Below are 16703 nucleotides of genomic sequence, written 5' to 3' on the forward strand. Positions count from 1 at the left end.
CCTGATTGCCTTTTGAGTCAAGCAACCCAGGTTAATGGTTAATTTGAAGACTTTCTGTGGTTCACACTGTAAGGGATTGTGGCTGTTGCTCGACCAGGGCTCACACCTCAGTCAACCAACAATCCCAATTTCTCACAGATAGTATCAGTTGTGTGTCATCAACATTGGCGAGTACATCAATGTCATCTGCATGGATGGCATCTGCCAACAGTCATGTAGATACTAAAGAGAGTTGGGCTAAGCGAGGAAACCTGCAGGACTCTGCAAATGAGTACCCAGACTTCTTAAGAGTTTGGCAGCATGTTGACTGTTCTTCTGGTGAAAAAGGTGCAGATGCACTGGAGGGGAGTCTTTGGATGGCATTCTTGTGAAGTTGTCTGATCAGGATGGAGGATGTTGAAGGTTGCTTGTCGAAGGCTACGTGTTGAAGGCTGCAGAGGTCAAGTTAGATGAGAGTTGCGTTTTGTCCTCTGTCGAGGATCATATGGATGTTGTCCATTGCTGTGATGAGGTCTATCTCCATACTGTGGTTTGGTCTAAATCCTGATTGTGTGATGTTGAGAAGCTGGTGGTTGGTGAGGCATCGTTGATGACTTTTTTCTAGGACCTTGGGCGGGTACAGTAGAAGAGAGATACGTCAGTAGTTCGCAAGCTTGGCTGAGTCTGCTGAGGACTTCTTTAGATGGCATTGACCAACGTGTGCTTCCAGGCCACCCGGAAGATAGCTGTATTGATGGAGGTATTAAGGATGGTGGTAAGAGCTTTGCTGATAGGAGGTGAACCTTTGTTAAAGGCGTGGCGGGGGCAATGGTCTGACAGGGCCCCAGAGTGGATGGTCTTCATGATTACTGGGAATTTCTCTGTGATGATGGAAGATATAAACTGAAGTTTGGGTACATGCTTGCTGTCAAAACGAACCTGGTGCTGTCTGTGAATATTTTCTGATCCAATGCCCTGGCCTAGTGTGAAGATGGCAGGCAAATATTCGATCTACCAATTTCTATAGCTGAAAAATCAGTGATGCACACTTTGAAAAACACTTTTCTTTCTAGTCACACATGAAGAGGGAAGGCGGGATAGATGAATGAACAGATATTCTAAAAGCACAGAGGTAATTCAGAGGACATCCGGGCACCCTCTGGATAACATAGAAGATACAGATTAAAGCAAACTGGTTCCAGAGGATGGCAGTATTGGAAGAGAGACAGTATTTTAGCTTTTCCTGGAGAGAATGACTTTACATATCTAAGATACGTAAGGGACAAGTGTCCCAAAGTTTTGCTCACAGCAAAGAGAGCTCTTCCTCCAAGTGAGCTATATTTGGTTTTGAGGATTTCAAGTGAAGCAGAGGGGAAGTAACCTAGCCGGTTTGTAATCATGGACTTTCTTCTGCAAGTTGACAGGTCATGTTTTTTAAAAGGCCCTGTGGGCAAAACACAAGGACTTAAACAAAATGTGCTCGCACACTGGCAATCAATGTAGTCACTTATGAATAACAATTAAACGGTGTTGACTGAACTAAGACATGGTTAAATTGGCACACTCGTTGATATGATACATCATCCTCGGGTACATTTTACATGTTACTGATTTGCAGACCAACTACTTTTATCAGTGTTTACCATTTGCTTTCAGTTAAAAAATGATTCCAGGGATTATTGGTCAAAATTCCTTGAAGTTTAAAATTTATACAAGGACATCATTAATTTTCCTGGTGTGAGACTGTTGATTCCATTACCTATTTTAACCTCCCAACCCAAAAAAAACAAGAAAGACAGCTGCAAGCAAGTCTATGGATTCTTAGGGAACACATGACAAAGGGATAATTAATGAACATGGACATTAATGAAAAGCCAATAAGTCTTGCTTGCAATAAAGGTTGGATTTTCTCTTCCTTCCACCAGCCTCCTCCCCAAATGATATCTGCCTTCATGTGTTCACCTGCATCATGTTGGTTCATGAACTGGGGAGGAGTCGGTCAAAGGTTGGCCACGTCTTAGAAAGACAGCATCATAGTCTTATGAACATAAATGGAGTAATAAAAGAAGAACTTCTTTGAAATATACGTGGCACACTTTTTACTTGAGACCATAGTACGGAATATTATGGAATTCACCTGATGACATCAATCTCGGATCGCCTTCGCTTTTGCTCACTCTCTGGAACTATGTGCCAAGTGAAGACCAATCGCCAGTCAAAACCACCAATTTGTGGCTCTCCAGCATTCCCCAGATATTCAAATGTATCCCAAGTAATGACATCTATCACTGGACACACCACTGCAGTCTCTTCTTCTCGGATTCTAGAATTTAAAAAATATCAACATGGAGAAATTGGTTACTTAGAAAGAAAGCACCTCATGGATGTTTCTAATCAGGCATAATCAATAAACGTATGTATATTTATAAAGTGAACACCACTGACTTCTCACTAACTTTATCTTACATGCTTGAAAAATTCAACGTTACTTACAGAGTACACAGTTGGCAAGCATTTTATCTCTATCATATTTGCAAATCTAAAGTTTCATCCCTATCAGTAAGGAAACTTGACAAAATGCCTAATGCACGAGTTACTTACCTTCGGTAACGATATATCTGTAAGAAACAGTAGTTAGTGTTAGATTCCTTACCTTAGAATATCCCCAGGAGTCAGACTGGATCCGGAAAGTTTTGCATAGCAGTACCCCTGCCCGTCGGTAGGCGTCGTCTGCGGCTCCGCGTCCGTCGTCTACGTCGTTGGCGCCGGGGTGACGTCAGTTCTTATACACAGCTTTTCCGCGCCAGGAAGCAGAGCCATGATAAAAACAGACACTGGTGCCATGAAACTAGGGCCCTCAAAAGGGAAGAACCTTAACCCTAGATATCGGTTCGCAGAACGGGGAGGATGGGTGGGGCGGTAAGGAATCTAACACTAACTACTGTTTCTTACAGATATATATCGTTACCGAAGGTAAGTAACTCGTGCATCTGAAAGAAACAGGTTAGTGTTAGATTCCTTACCTTAGAATAGATACCCCAGCAATACCAACTCCCGGGGTGGGTCTGCGAACCAATGATCACACCAGAAAGTCCTGGAGAACAGAATTGTCGAAAAAGCCATCTCTCCAAACTTGGCTGTTCGGGCAGTAGTGTCTAGCGAACGTGTGCAGCGAGGCCCACATAGCTGCCTGACATATGTCCTTCAAAGGGACTCCCCGACCCAGGGCAATAGTAGCCGCTGTGGCCCGAGTGGAATGGGCCCTCAGCCCAACAGGAGGCTCCTTTTTAGTCAAAGAGTAGCATACCTTGATGCACAACACGACCCACCGAGAGATGGTCCGTTTGTGCACCGCTTGTCCCTTCTTAGCGCCCACGTAACCAACAAAGGGCTGGTCGTCCACCCAGAACTGGCGTGTGCGGTCCAGATAGAATGAGAGCGCACGTTTTGGGTCCAGGCGGTGGAGCCTCTCTTCCTCTTTCGAGGGATGCGGAGGAGGAAAGAAGATGGGCAAGGTGATGGTCTGCCCGATGTGGAAGGCTGTGACTACCTTGGGCAGGAAAGAGGGACGCGTTCTCAAGTCAACTTTGTCCGGATGGACAGAAAGGAAAGGAGGTTTGGAAGAAAGAGCCTGGAGCTCACTCACTCTTCTGGCAGAGGTGATGGCAACCAGGAAGGCAGTCTTAAGAGAGAGAAGACGAAGAGGACAATTGTGAAGTGGCTTGAAAGGAGCGCACATCAAATAAGTAAGAACAAGGTTCAAGTCCCACTGAGGCATCACGAAAGGAACAGGAAGAAACATGTGAGTGATGCCCTTCAAGTATCTATTGACAACAGGGGACTTGAAAAGAGAAGGCCGATCAGGTAGCCTTAAAAAGGCTGAAATGGCAGAGAGGTAGCCCTTGATAGTGCCCAGAGCAGAGCCCTGCTGGGCAAGAGAAAGAAGAAAGAGGTGATCCTCTGAAAGGGGGGCAGAAAGGGGGTCCACAGCCTTTGCTGTGCACCATGCCACAAATTTGTTCCACCTGCAGGCGTATACCGATTTTGTGGAGGGACGACTTACTGCCAGAATCACATCACAGACCTCAGGAGGCAAGTCAAATGGCCTCAACTGTCGCCGCTTAATCTCCACGCATGGAGGTGGAGACTGGACAGGTTCGGGAGGAGGACCGTCCCTTGCTGCTGCGACAGAAGGTCCTCCTGGAGAGGCAGACGAATCGGGGGATCGACTGACAGGCTGAGTAGCTCGGGGTACCAGTATCTTCGTGCCCAGTCCGGAGCCACAAGGATGACTTGGGCCCGGTCGCGCCTGATCTTCTTCAGCACTCTGATCAGAAGTGGTATAGGCGGAAAGGCGTACAACAGACCGCAACTCCACTCAGGACGAAAAGTGTCTCCGAGCGAGTGCCGCCTTGGAAATTCCAACGCGCAGAACTGATGACATTGCGCGTTCTCTTCGGTGGCGAATAGATCTAACCAAGGCTCTCCCCATCGCTGAAAGAGGCCTTGCGGTACGTCCGAGTTCAGATGCCATTCGTGATCCATCATGCACCGGCGGCTGAGTTCGTCCGCTCTGGCGTTCAGGGAACCTGCCAGGTGTTGAACCACCAGGGTGACGCCCTGGTGTTCCAGCCATTGCCAGAGTCGCAGAGCTTCCTGACAAAGGGTCCACGACCCCACCCCGCCCTGTTTGTTGCAGTACCACATGGCGGAGGTGTTGTCCGTGAACACCTGCACTACACTTCCCCAGACAGAGGGAAGGAATGCCGTCAGTGCAAGTCGGATCGCCTGCAGCTCCAGAAGGTTGATATGAAGCCGGGACTCCGCTGGAGAGCAGAGGCCTCTGATCTCCGCCTCTCCCATGTGGCCCCCAGCCCAGGAGAGACGCATCCGTCACTACTACGTGCTCCGGTTGGGGTAGGGAGAGGGATCTGCTGTTGACCCAATTGCGGTCTGTGAGCCACCACTGCAACTGTCTCGCAGTGTCCTCCGAGATCAGGACGTGGTCGGACAGGTTGCCCTGATGCTGGGCCCACTGAAACTTCAGGTCCCACGGCAGAGCCCGCATCCGCCACCTGGCGTGATGCACCAGAAGGATGCAGGAGGCAATCAGCCCCAGAAGCCGCGGCGTCAACCTGACCGAGACTCGGGATAAAGGCCGAAAGATCGGAATCAGAGCCTGAACATCCCGAACCCGCTGTTCGGGAGGATATACCCGAAACTGCGCCGACTCCAGAACCGCTCCGATGAAGAGGAGCTTCTGAGAGGGACACAGGTGTGACTTCGGCACATTGATGGAGAACCCCAGCAGGTGCAAGAGGTCGGCCGTAGTCTGGAGGTGGCTGACGACTGTCTGGGGCGAGCCCGCCTTCAACAACCAGTCGTCGAGATCGGGGAAGACTGACACCCCTAATCTGTGCAGATGGGCTGCGACCACCGCCATCACTTTCGTGAACACCCGAGGGGCGCTGATAAGGCCGAAGGGGGGCACGGTAAACTGAAAGTGCTCGCGGATTACCATGAACCGCAGGTAACGCCGGTGGGCCGGCAGGACGGCGGGGTGAAAATATGCGTCCTGCAAGTCCAACGCTACCATCCAGTCTTCTGGGTCTAGGGCAAATAAGACCTGAGCCAAAGTCAGCATCTTGAACTTCTCCTTCCGGAGGAAGCAGTTGACGTTCCGCAGGTCCAAAATAGGGCGGAGGCCCCCTTTGCCCTTCTTGAGAACCGGAAAGTAGTGGGAGTAACAACCACATCCTACTTCTGGCCCGGGAACGCGCTCGATGGCCCCTTTGGCCAAGAGGGCCGTAACTTCCTCTTACAGAAGTTGCAAGTAATCCCCCGACACGCGGTGGTACTGCGGTGGCATGGCTGGAGGAGTCGCCTCGAAGGGGAGGGAGTAGCCCCATCGGAAGATTTGCAGCACCCACCTGTCGGATGTGACAAAGCGCCAGTGGAGGAGGTGATGGCGAACTCTGCCCCCCACTAGCGACGAATGGGCCTGAAAGCTCAGACTAGGAAGGCTTTGAGGTGGATGCTGCGGGGGTGGATGTGGAATGGCCTCGCTGCTGTACCCTGGCACGGCCACGGCGGTTACCACGTCCGACGCCGTGCTGGATGTTAGTCTGCGGCCCGTGGCTGGCAGGACGTGAGGGGGCGCCCCTTCCTTTGCCACGAAAGGAGCGAAAGGCAGTAGTTTGCTGGCACTTGCCCCGACAGGCCCAAGGACTTGGCCGTAGCACTGAAGTCCTTGAAACGCTCAAGCACACTGTCTGCCTTTCAAACGGCATGTCCATGAGGGAATTCTGGACATCAGCCGAAAAGGTGGCGGATCTCAGCCAGGCGTGGCGTGTGGTACTGTAAATTTGGACCCTGCTGTTTCACAGATATCGAGGTCCAACACTCGTATTATAAAATATCGTCGTACCATGACGAATTTGGTATCTACGAACCGGTAATGATTAGGACATTATCCCTATGCATTTGCGTCATGATTGAGTGATGCTAACACCCTTAGATCATGGTTTCCGTCTCGAACCCGCAGACTCCATTTTGTAAACGGCATCCATCTTATGACTTGCCCTCATATAGTCAATTGATTAAGACCGAGTTTGATCTAAAAGGACACGTCCACCGTAGCTGACTTCCCCATGACCTGGCCGAGCTGACTCCACTGCCTCCAGCCAAGCCTGTTCGGGCAGCTCCTCGCCCAGTGGCCGAGCAAGATATCATCAAGCCACAACATGTCATAAACCATTCACTACATACAGACCCTGTTTTCCATACACATACACCTGTCCATGATTCTTGTTTATGACCCGTTTTATGATGGGAGGGTGCTCGACCTTATTGGTGTTTCATCGATATCTGATGGGAAATTCTGGATCTGGCGGGGTAATCCATCACAAACTGGACATCTAAAATATGTGCTGACCAGCATGACTTCGCTCTTTGTATTATTGTCGAAATATGTGTATAGCCATATCATAAACTCAAGAATTCTTGCCTGCAGCTGTTATTTATGTATATAAGGAGAAGGCTGGTTCTGTAAAAACGAACAGTCTCCTGAGAACTTACGGCCCGTGCTGTCGTACTTCTAGGACACATGTTACTTGGTTGCAGCCAATAAAACTCGATCCCTGACTTCAACTAGAAGACTCTGTGTTTCTGTAAGTCCAGAACAGGGAGAACTCAGAGGTCTTTGGGTGTGGTCCCCTGTCACCACCGGGTCCCTAAAAACCCGGCACCTCAGGCGGCGAACCACCACCGTCGTGGAAATCGCAAGGGCTTGAGCAAGTTTGACCCGGGCCTCCTCCGGGCAAGCTAGCTGCACGTCCGCGACAGTGTCCCACAGAGAGTTGGTATAACGGCCCAAAAGGCTAGCGGTGTTGACCGACCGCAACCCCAGACAAAGTGAGGAGAACAGCTTCTTACCGAGCTGCTCATACCTTTTGGATTCCCGCTCAGGTGGTGCAGTCTGGAATGCGGTCTAGGAGTTAGAGGCCTGGATAACCAGGCTCTCGGGGGTGGGGTGGGTGGGCAGGAAGCTAGGGTCGCCCGGGGCCGGGCGGTGGCGCCTGTCCACATTCTGATCTACAGTAGTGCGAAACAGAACGTCAGTAAGGGCCTCATTAAACGGCAGTAGAGGCTCCGAAGAGCTTGCCTGCGGTTTAAGGACATCGGTGAGGTTAGTCCTCATGGCCGCAACGGGGAGCTCAAGACCCAAGGCCTTGGCCGCCCTCGCCAGCACCACGCTGTAAGCAGCCCCCTCCTCCGTAGCCACGGTAGGAGGGGAGACAAAGCCAGTGTCGGGCGAAGTGTCCAAACCACTGCCCTCCCCTAGATCCACTGCCCAGTCCTAAAAGGACTGGCACTCTCGTGCCAGAGGGTCCTCAGGCCCCTCCCAATCCCCCTCGCCACCCATCTCCTGATAGTCAGGTTCAAAGGATGGGGCCGGATCATAGAAGAATTGCTCTGGATCCGGACCGAGGGAGGGACAGGGGACAACGTCGTCCTGGGACTGCGTCGGCAGAGGGGTCGTAAGGTCGACCAGCGGCGAACCGGGTCCGGTGGGGCCCTACGGCGTCAGGGCAGGAGTCGTCGACGCCGCAGGGGCCGAAGCACCCGGCCCGCTTGGGCTCCCAGTCGAGGCCGCGGGGCCCGAAGGCGCCACAGCACGACCCGACAAAGGAGAGAGCGACCTCATGGCCATGAGGAAGGCATCGATTTCCTCCGGCGTCACGTTCAGTCCAGGGACCGGCGGGTATGGAGCTGGCAGCGGCGCCTGAAGCTCTGGCACAGCCGTGTTGGGCGGTGTCCCCGAACCCCCAGCCGCATTGTGCGAGCGTCGGTGGGAGTCGGAAGAGCGATGTCATCTCTTCGACTTCTTCTGCTTCTTACCTGAGGACTTGGAGCCCGACGAATGGTGTCGACTCGCCAAGCTTCGATGACTGTGGCCCCGCGACCGGTCCTTCGACCTCCTCCTCGACCTGGACCGTGAAAAGCACGAGGCCGACTGCCAGAGCTCGAGGTGCTTACGGGACTGCTCCCGCCTAGCCTTCAACGTCAAGGCCCAGCAGTCGGGGCACGACTTGTCGTCATGGTCGGCCCCAAGGCAATACAGGCACTGGTGATGGGGGTCGGTAACCGACATCAGTCGGTTGCAATTGGCACAGGGCTTGAACCCAGACATCCCTACCGGCACTGATAGTCTTACGACTCGAAACAGGATCAAAAAGATCGAAAAAGTTAGTCAAAAAGTGACTGAGGAGTACTGCTTTTTCCAGATCTGCGCTTGCTGGCGTGGAAAAAAGAAGAACGGATGTCAGCGTGCGAGGGCGGCGCCTAAGTACTCTGACGTCATCCTATCGCCAACGACGCAGACGACGGATGCGGAGCCGCAGAAGACGCCTACCGACGCGCAGGGGTACTGCTACGCAAAACTTTCCGGATCCAGTCTGACACCTGGGGATATTCTAAGGTAAGGAATCTAACACAAACCTGTTTCTTTCAGATGCTCCCTTCATCTTTAAGAAAATGATTGTTAAATTAAGCAGCACTATATCATGTCACAAAACCAAGACAAATTAAGTTCTGATATCCAAATTTTAAAGATTCTTAAGCTTCAATCAATGGCAAGATTCACTGCCACACACCTACAAATAATGAATGTTCAACAAAATCTCATTTGGACACCAAGGTTCTGCCTCCAAGCTTAGTCGCCTAAAACCAAATGTAAATGCAAAGTACTGCTCCAGAAAAGGATGATGTGCCTTTCAAAGAATTTAAAGTTCTGCATGAAACAAATCCCACAACTCCCCGCTCTCCATGCCATTCCAATTGAATAAGAAGTGTGTCTGATCCAACAACACTCCCTGCAAAGTATCGGAGTGGATAGGAGAGCAGCTATGCATCGGAGGAAGACCCACTCAGTAGACAACTAGTATCTTGCTTTTCAAAGTCAGGATCTTTTCAAAACATTTTAAATAGATCACAAATGCACTGCAAGTCACACTTGCTGAGGTGTTTTAGGAACCAACATCAAAGAACTAAGGGGATTTCTCGAACTCTTTATCTAATTGCAAGTGATCCTAAGGAGGGGTAATTAAGTTTGAGCAACACAGATTTCATTGGTGTAATGTGTGGGCCGAAAACAATGTGGCAGCCCTCCATATATCCACCAGGGTGATTAACTAAGAGTGCTCATTTGCAGAATTGGCCTCCATAGAATGGGCCTCATGAAGTCTTCTGTACTGCTACTCATCTTTAGAGGGGAAAAAATGACAAACTGTCCACTTACTAACTGCCTGCTTCAACGCAGTTTGGCCCTGTACAGAACAGAACACTGAAAGCCTATGATGGATTGTGACTTGATTGTTGAGAAAATGCAGAGGTGGACATTTTGGAAAGGTGAAGACAAAAGGGAGGTCCAAGTCGACTTTCTGGTAGGGAATCATGGAAGACGGGAGTGAGGGGAGGAAGGGAGAATTTGTGCTGGCAGTCCATGTCGTACACAACACAGTTCTGAGACGTGGGACAATAAAAGTGAAGGTATGGGCCAGGACAAAAAAAGCTGCTGCAATATCCAGACTGAGCGCAGCAGTAAACATGTTACCAGAAGGTAAGGTATCATGAGCATGGACCACTTCTGTGCCACACAGATACATGAAAAGGAAAGAACATCTTAGCCAGAACCTCCCAGAACATTAGAGCAGCTGCCCTCATAAGATAGTTTCACTATGGAGCAGAGGCTCCCATGAAACACTGAATGCAGAGTTGCAGTTTTAGGGAGATCTGCACTGCAAGGTTTAAAAGTGTACACCCCTGCCCAGAAAAAATAATGAACCAAGATGAGACAGGCGGGGCCGGCATCGGACACGCCGAAAGTATGGCGGTCATGCCGGCCACTGACGACCACAGAGGCGGGCCTGTCGCGCACAATAGTGACGCGACAGGCACGCCTCGATCGCAATTGGTCAAGGCCCTGGACGTGACCCGGAAGTGATTAAGATCACGGGTCACGCGTTGGGGGCGATGCCAGGCCGGTTAGATCTGACCTGGCGGGAAAGGCAGCATAAAAAGCTGGGGAGCAGAGGAGCCTTCCTCTTTGCTCCTCGCTCCCCCAGCCTGCCAGGTCTGTAAATTTATTTCCCAACCCACCATCCCCTAAATCAAATGTTTACTGGTGTATGCTTTGTTTTCTTTACAGGTGGACATGGGTAGTTGTGATGTGTTTTCAATAATTTTCTGTCTATATCTTGGAGAAGTGTCTTCCTTTTACAGGTCATCTATCGTCGTATTTAGTGCAAATCCTTGGTCAGGCGGTAAGGTCATGATTGGTGAGCAGTAAATTTAAGGTCCTTAGAGGGTGGCGCCATTCTTGAATGGCGTCGCCCAAGGGGGAGAGACAAGTGGTCGCTCCTAGAACTCCAGGGGCAGTTACAGCCAGTTGGCTGGATGGGTGCGGGGGAGTGGGGAGTTACGCTTTACCTAGGCTGGTTGGCCACCCCGCACATGTACAATGGCGCTGGTAAAGGGCGCAAAACTGCAAGGGCCCCTTATGGAGATAATATACAGAGCGTACATGGGCAGCTGGGGGGGAGGGTACCCTTACGGTGAACGGGCCCTGTGCGCATGCGCTCTCCAGTGGGAGGGCGGGCATAATTTGATAAGGATCTGACACCAGTTATTGACCTTGCAGTAGGCTCGAATAGGGATACGCAGAAAAGTAACTGCTATTATGATTATTGATGATATGTTTTAGATTCAGATAGGACTAACTTTTATTAGAGTTATGTTAAGGTTAGCCATCTGACATCTGTACTTACCAATGTAATCAATGTCATTCTAAGTTTTCTGCGTATTTTGTAAATATTGTAAATATTAATTTTGTTTGAATTTTTATGTTAATAAATATGGCCGGGTTATTTATGACCCCCTCATCCAAAAACTCTTGTTATGACATTATCTGGATCTTGATAAGGGAGGAGGGGGTATAGGTAGTACCAGGCCATAACAGTCATGGGCAGAGTAGACGACTATCCAAAGGAGGACACAAGGAGCATAGCCTTACTAATCCAGTGTACTTGTTGAATAAACCTCTGAAAAGGCGAGAATCACATTTTCTAAATGTCATACTTACATTGGCCATGTATCAAAACAGGAGGAGAGCATAAAGTCTCAGTCGAACTGATGAATGAAAAGGTGAAACCTGGAAAACAGTGAGTATCGTCAAAGACAAAGGTAATAAGAGTTCATAGAAAACTAGGATTTCTTTTTGTATGTGATGATAATAGGAAAAAAATGCAAAGAATTGTGATGGCAAGAAATACAAGCACAAAAAAACTTGTCTATGGGGCATGAGAGCCCACAGCAAAATGGGTGCGCTCTAGTGCTGCTCTGCCGGCCGTGAGCCTGACATCCGACATTATCCTACAAGTGGATACCAAAACTCGATGAGCTGCGATCTGTAAAGCTCATAGAAGATGCAGAGGCTTATAGCAGGAGAACATCCTTGAGAACTACCACTGAAACTGGCATCTAAAACAGGCATGACGGAGCACCTAAGTGGGCCGCATAAAACAACATGGCGGCACTGACCCGCTGAGACCCAAAGAGAAAAATGCCTGGATCTAACTCCCACTGAACAAATGACGGATAAAGGCAAGGGAGATCCGGATATACCCGCCACCACGTTCTAGGAGGGGAGGAAACACCTTTGACCATAAGATAGGAAGCTATAATTAACAGAGTGAGCCTGAGCCAGAGCAGCGGCAGGGAAGATTACTACGCTAACTCCAGCACAGCAGACTTGAAGTGAGAAGAGATGCCGCCCGAAAAATCTAGAGGCAGGACTGAGATGACTGAACCCTGCGGCGGTCGTGGGATGCCAAGCGCTGGCTGTGTGAGACCCCTGGGATCGATGCACTCGACCGGACAGGGAAGGCAGTGAGTAAGGATGCATAAACGCACCAAATCAAAAGGTACATATTAACGGATGAGTGAGTTCGAAGCAAAACGGGTGCAAGGGTCCCTGCCACGCACTAGGCAATGAGCTGAGAAGCCAAGTTGCGAACGGACTATGCTGCAAGGCATGACAAAATGAAAAGAAGGTGCGTGTGGCAGAATACTACAACACCGGAGGCAATTACAATATCTCAGCCCAAGTAGATGGAATTTGGGAGGTTAAACGACGGTAGAACAGGCCACTGCAATGGAGTGACGCAAATAAATACCGCAGAAACACTAATTCTAAAGCCCAAAGTCAACAGGGAGCAGATAACAAAATGAAGAGACCGAAGTACCTGGACAAGCAGATAAATGAAGCAAATTGCGAACTTTAAAAGAAAACAGCTGATTAGAGCACACTAGCAGGAGGTGCACAGTGAAGTAGAACTTGGAGCAGTGCACTGCGAATTGATCAGTGCAAAAGAGCAAGAAACTTCTACAACTACTACAAAAAAAGTGCAAAAGCTCAAGCAAAGAGCCAACATGGGGAGAACGGATAAAATACAGCCCAGGCTTACATTTAAACCCAAAAACACAGTGAGAGGCTGCAAAGGAGTCAGATATGGAGGTGCACCTCCAACCTAATGGTGCACTGGAGGCAACGCTGGCTGCGATGCACCAAAGCTTCCAATCCATAGATGGCAACCTTTATTTCTTGAACCTGTGGATGGATAACATGACAGCCAAAATGGATCAACATGTGGGCAGATTAACGGAAGTGGAGCAAAGACCATCTAAAAATGACAACACTACACAATATCTAAATAAGAAATGCCTCAACATGGAAAAAGTGCTCGCCCTTTTACAAGCCAAAAAAGAAGACCCAGGAGAAACAATTATGAGTGTCCCAGGGTCGACGAACAGGGGGAAAATAGAGACATACGTTGAAAGCATGCTAAAGGAGATCTTTGGCGAAGAGCCCCTGTCACAAATGCTAGTGGTAGAGCATGCTCAAAGATCCCTGCCACCAAGACACCCCCACAGGAGTGTCACCACAACCAATTATCGCAAGACTTTTAAACTACAGAGACAGTGACACATAAGTCATCAAGGGAACGTAATTACCTTCTTCCCAGACTTCACAATGTCGGTGCAAGCGGCGAGGAAGGAATATCTGCCAGTTAAAAAGCACCTGCAAAAAGCGGAGATAACCTATGCTATGCTGTATCTGGCGAGGCTGAAGATAACATACAAGGGCAAAGAAAAGATCTTGGAAACGCCGGTGCGGCCATGGATTATGTTGATGAACTAACTCTGAAAGACACACTGAGAGCTGCCCTAGCTGTAGGGCTCTGTGGGCAGACTTCCTTTACCTGGCATGGGCCTGCCCTGAGGTTGCGAGGTACTGGTCCGTGTCGTTTGCGCACATCCAGGGCGTGGTGGGAGTTTTGTCTTGAGGGTACACCGCTGCTTGGCCTTCTAGGGTACATAAAAGAGGTGCCACCCACGAAACGTAGATTGGTGGCCACGCTCCTGGTGAAAGAGTAGCCATGGTATGGGGCAGATGACTATCACGTACAGAGAAGGATTGGCTCATGGATGCAGCTTACTGTAGTGACCAACTCTCGTGTTATTGGGATTTGATGCCACCGAAATCCTGCCCCTGAGACATCTGAGAACCATTGGGGACTACTTAAAATCTACAGAGGATCAAAGAGCACCCACTCCAGATGGAGGCTACCCTAACCACCCCAGGCAAGGCAATCCAGACATAAGCCTCCCTCAGCAAATAACCCGATTTATTGCTTGCGAAAACGGACCAGGCACAATAGGAATTAATGTCTAGATAATAATCAATGGAGCAGTTTTGGACATTAGTTCAACGGAGAAGAAAGGTGTCGCCGCTAGGCACAGTACTCACACAGATGTCAAGATGACCCAGTGGGACATAAATATGACTGACTATGGACTGCAACGAAAGACCTCCCTTTTTCCGGATTCCTTTTTTCATTGTCGTCTCTGCCCTTGTGAGTTGCCATGTGTTCTTGTTTCTCTTTCTGTGTTGTGTACTACATTTATGGGACCTTTAGAGAAGTAGACTATTCAATCTGTGCAAACTGCCATGTGAATAATAAAGCCTTTATTTTGTATGTTATATGATTGCTAATAAAGGCAGAATTTTGTTTTTTAAACCTAGAAAGACAGAGACAGGAAATGTCAAAAGAGATGAAGATTAAAAGACTCCTCCAGCGGAACCAGGTGGGGCCGATAGCTTATATTTTGTTCTGAGCCTGAACCAAGTGCTAAATGCTGAAATGACTGCAAAGACAAGGTGTCCAGTAAGGTGGTGGCGGACAAGTCATGTAGCGGTGAGAGGCCATTAAGGCCGGAGTGAGCGCATGTAATTAAGTGTAAGACTGACTGAAAATTGACATGTTGTACATAATCCTGTTAATTGTAGGTATAAAGGAACTAACATAACAAGAAGGTATTAGGCTTGTAGAGTAAATGGGACTCACTGTTGTGATTAGAGTGTTGGTCTCCGTTCAAAGGGGTGTGAGTTGGGACTTGTAGGTGCTCCCCTGTGGGCGTACCACAAAACTGTTAAAAGTTGTATGGCACTGATCAGCAGTTCTGAGTTAATGGATTTGCCATGAGTAGCCGTATATATGTTACACAGGGAGATCTCTGGCATGAACGGGATGCTTAAGTGGGGGGCAGGGGGTTGTTAGATTTGATGGTCATTGCCGAAAAAGTACAAAAAATGCACAAAGATGGTACATGTATGAAGGACAGGATAAACTTAAGGATGTGCACACGGCACTGATACACAAATAAAAAACTCCCAATGACTAGAACCTCTTGCGGTGATCACCGGGAATGTCCGGGAACTAAATGACCCCCCAAAAAACAGACAAGTATTAGCATACTTCTGCGGACACGCCGACGGCAGCCCTGCTACTGAACAGAGGGTTTGTGTTTAAGCCAGCAAAGACTTGGTTTCTGGCAAGATGGACTCACTTAGCCCCCAAAGAGGTTTTACTATACCACGTCGTCATTCGTCATGATTGATTTATGACTTATACATGCAAGATCCACAAAAAATAATTCTGGAGTACACTACATCTTGGACACAGTAATCACTGTTGCCCTTTACTGTGCAAATACCACTGGAGTAATAGAACCCAGTCAGGGTTGGAAATACAACCGGAACTGAGGATCCATACAAAGAGATTAGAGCCCTGAAGAAGTCGCTGCGCAATCAATTAAGCGCAACACATGTTGGCTAAGGATCTCAAGATTAAACTTAAGTGACTGTTTTACTGGAGGAACAAGAGTGTTTTTTATTATTGTCAATGATACATAATATATACTCTCAGCGTGTGCAAGGGACTGTTTTGGTTTATTAGTATTTATCCACACATTGGGGAGGAGGGTGGCTCTCCCCACCCTTATGCACCGCAATCATAATTGTACATACTCACTGCGTATTTCCCAGGAGCGCCATTAACCTACACAATCCACCGACAAGTAGTCCCCCCGCAACGGAGAGCACAACTTATATTGAATACTCAACTGAGGTAGAAGCCCTTGATTTCCTATAATGGGACTACATGTTCACAATATTGGGCAGAATGGACCTCCCCAGCCTTTTTTGGCGTGGATAAGACTACTCTACTCTCAGCCCGAAACCACTATACAGATTAACGGCTTATACTCAACCTCGATCCCCATTTCGAGAGGCACCCGCCAAGGCTGCCCTCTCTCGCAGCTGCGTTTTGCCCTGGCCATTGAGCTTCTTGCAGCAAAGCTACTGCAACACCATAGAGCATATGCTATACAATACCCCTCGCAACAGATATTAGTGTCATTGTATGCTGACAACATCACCCTCTATCTACGAGAACCACGCATTAGTCTCAATATCATTCTTCAACAGTTTATTAGGTTTGGTGCCCTATCTTGGATAAGCATTAACTGGGGTAAGTCACAGATCTTTCCTCTCACGCCCAACACTGTTAAATTATTTCTAGAATTTCCACTGAAATGGTGTGAGTCGGAAATAAAATATTGAGGTGTGTTGATAACAAAAGACAAAGAGGAAACGCTCTGCGCAAACTATGGCACAGCCATCAAAATGATTCCCAAATGGGTGACTCGCTGGATCGCATTGTCACTTTCACTAGCTGATTGGGATTGATGAAAATGATCATATTACCCAAAATAATTTATTTATTCACTAACATACCCTATAATCTGGGACTCCCCTTCTTTCA

At 48.7% G+C, this 16703-nt stretch overlaps 1 protein-coding gene across 1 annotated transcript in view; it reads right to left on the bottom strand.

The window, feature by feature from the left end:
- Positions 1–16703, bottom strand: part of GALNT12 (polypeptide N-acetylgalactosaminyltransferase 12) — a 648514-nt gene that overhangs the window by 289291 nt on the left and 342520 nt on the right. Inside the window, exon 4 of the mRNA XM_086965330.1 lies at positions 2117–2302. Coding sequence (XP_086821456.1) covers positions 2117–2302 — 186 coding nt within the window. The remainder of the gene's footprint in view (positions 1–2116; positions 2303–16703) is intronic.

The sequence above is a fragment of the Lissotriton vulgaris genome, chromosome 4_1 (assembly GCF_964263255.1).
Source record: "Lissotriton vulgaris chromosome 4_1, aLisVul1.2, whole genome shotgun sequence".
NCBI classification, from domain to species: domain Eukaryota; kingdom Metazoa; phylum Chordata; class Amphibia; order Caudata; family Salamandridae; genus Lissotriton; species Lissotriton vulgaris.